Raw genomic sequence first — 10953 nt, 5'->3', positions numbered from 1 at the left:
TTGTAATTTGTCGACTTGTGTGCGCGAGTATTCCTGGGGCGCACATGAGGTTTATTGTACTCAAATTTATCCTTAAATTTAGGTGTGACAAATTGGTATCAAAGCAAGGCTGACTATAGGACGCAAACCTAGGTAGAAACAGTCGACTTTAGGGTTCTTTTCGCTTTATTTATTTCACTGCTTACTTTACCTTCTTGTTATTTTATTAAAATTTTATATTCTTACCCACTGTTCTATTTATGTAAACATATTGATTCTAATTCTTAAAATAAAATTTATAGATGCCTCGTCGCAGCGCAGCCGCGTACCGTGCCCTCTTCACTGCCGCCCGGGCTCCGCCAGTTGCACCAGCACCAGTACCTGCACCTGTACCTGCACCAGCACCTGTACCTGAGCCCGAGGTCGTCGCCTCTACTGGCGGCGAGGAGGAGCCTATGGACACGGGGTCTCCTACGCCTACATCTTCAGCGCCTACTCCGGTGGCGGTACCGATCCCGCAGGCCGCCGCTCCAGCTCCGCCTGCTCCACCTGTGCCTGCTTCACCTGCGCCTGCACCCCACGCGTCGACGGGTTCAGCACCGACGCCTCAGCACCCACAGGTTGTCCCAGAGATGGGATGGACCTCCAGGAACAAGTTCATGGGAGCTGACGATGACGCTCACTACCACACTCTGCTCACGGGTGTGCTGGCGAGCTACTACCCGGAGTTTGCTGCCACCGTCCGCTACCTCTGTTCGGAGCACAAGCACCCGTTGGAGAACACCTACTGGAAGGCCGAGGTGATCATCACAGCTCGGAACAACGTCGACAACTCGGATGAGGTGAAGTCCATCCATGAGAGCAAGGTTAGGCGTGCTTCCGCCTATGAGAGCATGGAGGATGCAGCCCAAGCTGCGTAGTTCCACTACCATGGCCGCCGTTTTGAGGCCATGCAGGAGGATAGGTACCAGTTCCTTCCCCGCAACGACCCATATGGCAGGACATGGCATGTCCTGGCACCTCCTGCCGGTGACCCTACCCTGGATACGACTGTGAGACACGTTAGTGCAATTCAGGAGATGAATGTGGCACTGAGGCAGGAGCTGCGTGTTGCACAGCTGGCGGGGAAGCGCCTCCAGCACCAGGTGGATGAGTTGCGTGGTCAGCTTGGACAGCCACCCATCTATAAGAAGAAGCCCCGCAAGATCGTTTTGCAGGATAGAGCTCAATACTTTCTAGTTAGACGTTAGTACGAGTGTTTCAGTTATGTGTGGCATGTGAACTTTCAGTTTGTTGCTGTTTGTGATGATGAACAATTATGATTTGGAGTTTTTGTATGATTGTGGAAACATGTGGGCCTGTCCACATGTTTCTAAACCTTAATCTTAGAAGTAAATGTTGTTTAAATGCGAGGTTGGGTTACTTTATCACTGTCTCAGTCATGCCGATTCTGGAGCAGTCTGTGATGTTTATTCTGTATCTCATAATTGGTTCAGTCAAAAATTACGAAATTTTTATGGTGAAAACTAGACTGGCATATCTTTTATCTCCACCTAGAACCACCTCATTATCTGTTCGGGTCTATGAGATTTGTCCGATTTAATCTGCTGTACCTGCGCAGACTGAGAACCAGAGCAGAACCTGATAAACCACAATTTTGATTATGTTACTGTTGGAACCAGTAAATGTGGTCTAAATAAAGTTTGTAGATAATTTCCTAAAATTTCCAACGATATATACCATGTTCCTATTGGATCTATAAATTCTGAGATAAGCATGGATTACTGACCAGCTGAGTTTGAAACTTGTCCAGAAAACTGCTAGTCTTGTTTTTATTCATTATAAGCGATGAATAATTATTTTGGAAGATCACTAAAAGCCGTGAATCTTTGTTGGAAGCAGATGGACACCGAAGGAGCAGGCGCTGGTCGTGGACGTGGCCGTGGTCGTGGCCGTGGACGTGGTGTACCTGAGAATCCACCACCACCACCGCCGTCGATGACTATTGAGCAGCTCATGGGTATGCAAGCTAATCTAATGCAAGCCATGATGAACCGCATGAACAATGAACCAGTAGCAGGACCACCGCCGGTTCAAGTCCGTGACAAGCGTGGGGAGTTCTTGAAGGGACGTCCCCCGGTGTTCACCCACGCCTCTGATCCACTGGAGGCAGACGACTGGTTAAAAGCAGTCGAGAAGCAACTGAACATAGCCCAATGCAGTGATCTAGAGAAAGTGTTGTACGCCTCAGGCCAGCTGCAAGGACCTGCACAGGAGTGGTGGGAGTCCTATCAATATGGACGCCCGAACAATGCTCCGCCGGTCACCTGGAAGGAGTTTACTGAAGGGTTCAGGTCCCATCATATTCCAGAGGGCCTGATAGAGCTGAAAGCAGAAGAGTTCCAGTCTCTCAAGCAGGGGTCGATGTCAGTCAGTGAGTATCGTGACAAGTTTGCACAACTGTCACGATATGCTCCGTATGAGGTGGCCAGGGACTCTAACAAGCAGCGACTCTTCCTGAAGGGTTTGTATGATGGACTGCAGCTGCAGCTGATGAGCAACACCTACCCTTGTTTCCAAGAATTGGTGAACCGCGCTATTGTCATCGACAACAAGCACAACGAAATGGACGCAAAGAAAAGGAAGCTCCAGGGGCAGCCGTCGGGCAGCAACACTCGCCCACGTGCGTATCCTCATCAGGGATTCCCTCAGCGCAGTCAAGGACCACCGAATCAGTGGGACCGTGGTCAGTTTCCTCAGCGTCCTCAATATCCCCAGCAGTACAGCCACCAGAACCAACAACGTCCCCAGCAGCAGTATGGCAATCAGAATCAGCAGCGTCCCCAACAACAGGCCAACAACCAAGCACCACGCCAAGGAGTGCCCAACAATGCTCCTGGCAATTGTGCAGCACCCAGCGGCAATCCCAATGCCTGCTACCGCTGCGGAGAGGTGGGACACTATGCATACCAGTGCCCCAAGAAGCAGAACCCACCAGCCTAGCAAAACCAGAACAGCAATCAGAGGCCTGCTCGACCTCCGTTCTCTAGAAGAGTGAACCATGTGTCCACTGACACAGCTCACGAAGCACCTGAGGTTATGATGGGTACGTTCAACATCAACTCCATCCCCGCTACAGTACTGTTTGACTTTGGTGCTTCACATTCATTTATCTCCCAAGCATTTGTTAGAGTGCATAGCATCCCACTTTGTGCACTGAAAAATTCCATGCTAGTAAATTCACCGGGAGGCAACATGCCAGCTAATTACTGGAGTCCCTCCACTAGTATATCCTTAAGGGGGGGTAGATTTCAAGGTGAAACCTATTGTGCTAAGAACCATGGGAATTGACCTCATACTTGGAATGGATTGGATGAAGCAACATGGGGCAGTAATTCAGTGTCAGGAGAAGTCTGTGGTGGTGACATCACCCGGTGGGGACAGAATAAGTGTGGATGTGGCAGTGCAACCTCAGCCGACTGCTACAGTGAATCAGTTGAGTGGTGGTAATCAAGAAGACCAGGTGGTGGACGAGTTCCCAGATGTGTTCCCGGACGAGTTGCCAGGTATGCCACCAGACCGAGACATTGAATTTCTTATTGAGCTTTTACCTAGAACTGCACCCATAGCAAAAAGATCATATAGAATGGGGGTAAATGAATTAGAGGAACTTAAGAAACAGCTTAAGGAATTACTTATCCGTCCTAGTTCTTCACCATGGGGTGCACCGGTAATCTTTGTTGATAAGAAAGATGGCACTAGGAGGATGTGTGTGGATTATCGGTCATTAAATGAAGTCACTATTAAAAACAAGTACCCACTACCTAGAATAGATGACTTATTTGACCAACTGAAAGGAGCATGTGTGTTCTCCAAAATTGACCTCCGATCTGGCTACCACCAGTTGAAAATCCGTGCAACTGACATACCTAAGACAACTTTTACCACAAGGTATGGCTTGTATGAGTATACAGTCATGTCATTTGGGCTGACCAATGCACATGCATACTTCATGTATATGATGAACAAGGTGTTCCTGGAATATTTGGATAAGTTCGTGGTAGTATTCATTGATGATATATTAATCTTCTCCAAAACAAAAGAAGAACATGCTGAACATTTGAGACTGGTCTTGCAAAAGCTTAGAGAGAATAAATTGTATGCCAAGAAAAGCAAGTGTGAGTTTTGGTTGGATGAGGTGTCATTTTTGGGACATGTGGTCTCCAACGGTGGAATAGCCGTAGACCCCAGTAAAGTGCAGGATGTGCTAAATTGGAAGCCTCCAACCAATGCTAGTGAAATCCGTAGCTTTTTGGGACTAGCTGGTTATTATAGGAGATTTATTGAAGGCTTCTCTAAGTTAGCAAAGCCCATGACAGCCCTACTAGAGAAGAATGCTAAATTTATTTGGTCAGATAAGTGCCAAGAAAATTTTGAGGAGCTAAAGAAAAGGTTGACCACAGCCCCAGTGTTGACCTTACCAGATCTGAGTAAAACCTTCTCTATTTATTGCGATGCATCTCGCCTAGGCCTTGGATGTGTGCTTATGCAAGAAGGGAGAGTAGTGGCCTATGCATCTAGGCAGTTGAGAAAACATGAGCTGAACTATCCTACTCATGATTTGGAGCTAGCTGCTGTGGTTCATGCTCTAAAGATTTAGAGGCATTACTTAATTGGACACAAGTGTGATATTTATACGGATCACAAAAGTTTGAAGTATATTTTCACACAGTCGGAACTGAACCTAAGGCAACGCCGCTGGCTAGAATTAATAAAGGATTATGACCTGGAAGTGCATTACCATCCCGGAAAGGCAAACATTGTTGCCGATGCACTTAGTCGAAAGAGTTATGCCAATGGGCTGCACTTAACCTTCATTCCCACAGAGTTGCTAGCTGAAATAGAGCATCTCAATTTGGGTTTAGTGAACAACACTATTGAATTGGAGTTAGAGCCCACCCTAGAGCAAGAAATCCACAAAGATCAATTGGAGGATGAGAAATTAAAAGAAATTTCAGAGAATGTAGTGCTTGGAAAAGCACCAGGTTTCAGGTTGGATGAAAATGGTACACTATGGTTTGGGAAGAGAATATGTGTGCCCGAAGTGAAATCCATCCGAGATGCAATCCTGCGTGAAGCACACGACTCTGCATATTCAATTCACCCCGGAAGCACCAAGATGTATCTAGATCTTAAAGAAAAATATTGGTGGTATGGATTAAAGAGAGATGTGGCAGAGTATGTAGCCATTTGTGATACTTGTCAGAGGGTGAAAGTCGAGCACCAAAGACCTGCAGGGTTGTTGCAACCAATGCAAGTGCCCGAATGGAAATGGGAAGAAGTAGGTATGGATTTCATCACTGGTTTGCCCCGCACACAGCGTGGGTATGATTCAATTTTGGGTAATAGTGGATCGACTCACTAAAGTTGCTCACTTTTTGCCCGTCAAGACCAACTATGATGGTGAAAAATTGGCAAAATATATATGGATAGAATCGTGAGTCTGCACGGGGTTCCGAAGAAGATCGTATCTGATCGGGGTACACAGTTCACATCACAGTTTTGGCACAAAGTACATGAATCATTGGGAACAAAGTTGAACTTTAGTTCCGCGTATCATCCCCAAACCGATGGGCAGACCGAAAGGATAAATCAGATTTTAGAGGACAGTTGAGGGCATGTGCGTTACAGTATGGTACCGGTTGGGACACTAGTTTGCCATACGTTGAAAATTCATATAATAATAGTTACCAGAAAAGTCTTAATATGGCACCGTTTGAAGCATTGTATGGGCGAAAATGTAGAACACCTTTGTTTTGGAATCAAACTGGTGAGCGTCAAGTATTTGGACTTGATGTTCTTAGAGATGTAGAGGAACAAGTGCGGAAAATACGGGACAACTTGAGGGTAGCCCAGTCTCGGCAAAAGAGTTATGCTGATACTAGAAGAAGAGATTTGGCATTCGAGATAGGCGACTATGTGTACTTGAAGGTGTCACCTATGAGAAGTGTCAGGAGGTTTAATATGAAGGGTAAATTGGCACCAAGGTACGTTGGACCGTTCAGAATTCTTAGGAGATGTGGAGAAGTGGCCTATCAGTTAGAGTTGCCTGCGAGTATGTCGGGTATTCACGATGTATTCCATGTGTCGCAACTGAAGAAATGTTTGCGAGTGCCTGAGGAACAAATTCCATTGGAGGAACTCACTGTGGAAGGAGATCTAACTTATGAGGAATATCCAATCAAGATCTTAGAAACCGCGGAAAGAGTTACCCGGAGTCGGGTTATAAAGATGTGCAAAGTGCAGTGGCACCGATATAAGGAAGAAGAAGCCACCTGGGAAAGAGAAGATGAGCTGAGACAATCTTATCCGTATCTCTTTGAGTAAGCATCATCCCAATCCGAGGACGAGATTATTTTTAAGGGGGTAGAATTGTAACACCCAAAAACTTTATTTATTTAAAATAGATGAATTGAATTTAATGAATTATTTTATGAGCATTTTCAATATAAGAAAATAAATAAATTTGGGGAAATTAAAATTTAATATAAGTTTAGAATAATAATTTTTGTTGCATTCATGCTGGAGCATTTCTTTTATGATGATTGGTTGGAAAAAAAATGTTTTATTTATTTTCTTTTCCTTCTCAAAATTTCAATTGGAAATTTAGTATAAAAAATTATATGAAAGGAAATGGAATCCCCCCTCCTTCTTTTCGGCCATTTTGGCCCGAAACCCCCGCGCCCCCGTTGACGGTCCTTAAAGCTCACATTTAACCGTCAACTAATCATAGAAAAGGATCCAAATGCAACCAACACCTAGACTTAGGGTTTTATCTGACAGAATTCCACGAGTTTTGGTGTTTGTCTATTTCTGCAGGGGGTTATCAGGAAATACGGAAGAAAGGCCCACACGTCGGGTTTACATAGAGATATTAACGTGCCGCACAATTTTCTATCATCTATAAGACTCCAGAAGCCATGGGACCGAAGCGGAGGCCGAGAGGACTCAGGGAAAGGGCGCCCGCCCTCCTCTCCTGGGCGCCCGCCCTCACATAGAGTCCAATCAGGACTCTCTTTCGGGATATTGCTCCACCGACCTAAAGGATCAAGGATAACCGTTCAATCAATGTCGGTTTGATCCAACGGCCCAGATTCACTTGAAGGGACTATAAAACCAGACCCCCTGGCCCCTGGAGATCATACCTCTTCTACAGAATCAAAGCTAGGGTTTCAATTCTTCATCCAAGTAGAGAGGATCCCTCTAGTTCTTCTAGTTCTACCTCTAGTTCATCTAGATCTAGTTCTAGTTCATCTAGTTCTAGTTCTAGTTCTAGTTAGTTCTAGTTGTAATCTAGAAAATAGGGAGAGAAAAGAGGAGAGCGGAGGAGGAGCCGGATCTGTCGGATCTTCCTCAACATTATACTTTTGCAGCATCTGGTTCGTTCTTCATCGTTCTCCAGGTTCTTCAATTCATAATTCCTGAGTTCTTTAATTACTTTTATTTACATTCAAGCTATTTATTGGATTCCCGCTTGCATCAAGTGCTCTAGTCTTTATAATGCTAGAGTAGTAATTAATAGATTAATCATGGTGTTTAGTCTTGCGATTACCTGGAATTGCACCCAATCCTGCGGATTGTTATGGTAGCCTTAGGGTAGTGACAGCCCTAACGGTCGACGTATTCCACCTCGTTCGGATCGGTGTTTGTAGGACCGTAGTCAGACCTTCCTAGCTCCCTTCTCATCTCTTTCTGTGGTTAGTCCTCTGATGTCCCGATATAAATAATCTTGAAGTAATTCTTGATTCTTAGATCAACTAGAGAACTCTCAGGAAACTTCCTCTCTTCCCACCAAAAATAATTATATAGTTATCCTTGGGTGATCTTGGATCTTAATTAGTACACTCACGTTCTCTGTGGAAAATCGATACTCTGGAACACTCCCGGGTGAAAGCTACATCGGTATCCGTGCGCTTGCGTTTGCGTTTAAAATACCCAACAAGCTTTCTGGCGCCGTTGCCGGGGAACGGTAGCTGTGCTAGTTTCAAACCAAGTCGTCCGTGTATCCTTTTCCTTTTTTACCACACTCACCTTATCATTTTCACCATACCACATAGATTTCACTCTAAGCATTAATGAGCATGGAAATTATTTCGTAGCCACTTCATTTACTCCATGCTCATATGCAACATCTTCACAATCCATTGGTCTCTCCAACCCCCACTTCCTTTCTATTTATAAAAACTTTAACAGGGCGGTTGTCGATGCATATGTCTATAATAAATTTTGCAGATCTTGTTGAGTTGATCTTGATATAGGTCAGTGTTGGTGGGGAAACCACTTCGCTGACATAAATTGATGGTTTCCAAGGACAAGCTTAGTATCCTAAAATAAGCACTGATCAGATCATAACATGAGCTTTTAATTATTTGCAACATTACCTTGTGTATTGAGCATATAAGGATAATTGTAAAAATATTCCTTCGGGTATTCTTGTCACTAACCTTTCCAGGATTGGAGCAAGAAGATCGGATGAATGACAAGCACAAGGTATGTCCAACCAATCATCATACAACATTGAATTAAATTCATCCAAACTTGAATTTTGCAAAATTCAAGCTTGGGGGAGTACTTTACATAAAATCATCATTTGCCATGTTGTTATGTTGGTTGTCCCTACCTTTGAGATATGCTCAATTTGTTAAATACTAATCACACTACTTCATCTCCACTTGAGTAGATCTCTATAAATGCTCTCATGCTACCTTTATTTGCTTTAGTATATGTCTAGGTTTGGAGTAGTTTCTTTTATCTCTTAATTAAGCATGGTGCTTAGTTTAGGAATGATGATCTTACTTCCAAAGGATTTTAAATTAAGCATGATGCTTAGGTTAAAATTCCCTCCTAAATCAAATTAGACATGGTGTCTAGGTTGATCTTTGAGCCGATAGTATGCTATAGTAGATATTGGATATTTTGTTGGACTAACCCCTGCAGGAAAACTTTCAATATCGACCTGGGAAGTCCTGAGACAAACTCACATTGGAGACAAAGAGAGAGGCACATGAAGTTTAACAATTTACACAAGGAAGGCATAGCTCACAATAGATGATCCATGGAGGGTACCACAAACACGATGCACAACCGCTAAGAAAGAAAAGCTTCCACAAGGTACACTTCGAGCAAAATATGAAGGAGTTTTACAACTCCCAGACTCCACAAAGTGAAGAACCTAGATCTACGAGCACAAACACACTGGAGATACTAGACACTCATGCAATCACTGCCCTAAGATGCTTGAGGATGTAACTACTGGAGTAACCCTGTTGTGGAAGTGATTACTGACTTTCTGCCGGTCAAGAGAGACAATCCAGGACGCCCCGTCATCCCGATCTCCATCGGCATGGTGGACTTCCCAGAAGCACTCTGCGACTTTGGCTCCAGCGTCAACATTATGCTCAGGGTACTCTATGAAAAATTCTTTATACATCCTTTACTAGAAACAACCATGTGTTTGCTGCCTGCAGATCGTACGCTAAGTTTCCCAAATGGAATATTGAAGAACCTCTGTGTCCGAGTTGGTACCTTGTACGCTCCAGCAGACTTCGTGGTGATAGAGACTGGTACTGATGAGAGGGCACCCATCATCCTAGGGAGGCCATTCCTGAACACCTCAGGAGCTGTCATCTACGCTAGTGCTGCCAAGATCAGTTTCTACATCAAAGGGAGAAAGGAGATGTTTTCCTTCAAGAACAAGACTACACAAATCTCAGAGCAATCCTGACATGAACCAAGGAAAGAGGACCAACAGGAGGAACAGGAACAAGCAAATGTAGACCGAGTCAGCTAAGATGGTCACTGTAGTTCAAGGAGGTCAAGATCGTCGACTTAAGTCACAGTTCCTGACCACAAAGGACGACCCAGTCACCTATCAGCTCTTATTCGGAACCATGCCCCTAAAACCGACATACATTCAGCTCCAGATGGCAGATCAGACATTCCGGAAGGTTGAAATAGGAGAAGACGAGTACGATCCACCCATCATCCTTGGGAGACCGTTCCTTAGCACCGTTAAAACAATCATCTACATTAGAACCGGAGAAGTCCACATGCACTTCCCTTTGAGAAGGTACGCCGCTATTTTACTGACCCTAACTATATAGTTAAAGACTCTAAGCAGGTCAGGACAAGAAGAAGACGACGCAACCGCAACCAGAGGAGGCAAATCATCAAGGACGGATGGGCAGACTACGAAGGAGAAGTGATAATGTCTGAAGACATACAGCTTGAACAGAACTGTCCTGAGAAGACCGTAGCACCAGTCAAGTGTGGAGAGAGAAGATAGTTATACATGAAGAGGAAGCGCCGCCGGAACCACCGACTTCGCCATCCAGCGAATCCCAGGACGACTGAGAATACGGAGAGTCTCGTTCGGAGGACTTAAAAACACTGAACGCCTTTGTCGACGAAAGCTAGTCGGCAGTCTACCTTGGGGTATACCCACGGTAGTAGTTTATCGGTAGACGGTGCGCAAAGTACGAACTCGATGGTGACACAAGACACGGACAAGCTTTTTATCCAGGTTCGGCCGCCGAGTTGGCGTAATACCCTACGTCCTGCGTCTGGTTGTATTGATTTGTGTTGAGAGAATAATGTGTCCTAGGGGGGTCCCTTGCCCCTCCTTATATAGTCTGGAGGGCAGGGTTACAGATCTGGAAACTAATCCTAGTCGGTTACAATTGCCATGGATAATTCGATATCAATTCCTATTCTAACCGACTAGAATCCTGCTTGATCTCCACATCTTGTTTCCTTGTGCGAAACCCCAAGCTGTCGGATCAAGCCTTGAACTCGTCTCGTAATGGGCCAAGTCTCCTGGCCCAAGTCTAGCCGTAAGGGCATAGGGGTTTATACCCCCACAGCTAGTCCCCGAGCACCATGTATTGTGATGTAACACGCCGTCTTGAGCTTCTT

At 44.9% G+C, this 10953-nt stretch overlaps 1 protein-coding gene across 1 annotated transcript; it reads left to right on the top strand.

Annotated features, from left to right (window-relative positions):
- On the top strand, positions 282–899 carry LOC110437498 (myrosinase-binding protein 2-like). Its single transcript, XM_021465962.1, has one exon. It carries the CDS (start codon positions 282–284, stop codon positions 897–899), a length of 618 nt encoding a protein of 205 aa, XP_021321637.1.

The sequence above is a fragment of the Sorghum bicolor genome, chromosome 8 (genome assembly GCF_000003195.3).
Source record: "Sorghum bicolor cultivar BTx623 chromosome 8, Sorghum_bicolor_NCBIv3, whole genome shotgun sequence".
NCBI lineage: Eukaryota > Viridiplantae > Streptophyta > Magnoliopsida > Poales > Poaceae > Sorghum > Sorghum bicolor.
This window is presented reverse-complemented; position numbering and strand designations above follow the sequence as displayed.

Coding starts and splice junctions, on each gene's coding strand:
- LOC110437498 (XM_021465962.1), top strand. CDS start 282: ATGCCTCGTCGCAGCGCAGCCGCGTACCGTGCCCTCTTCACTGCCGCC.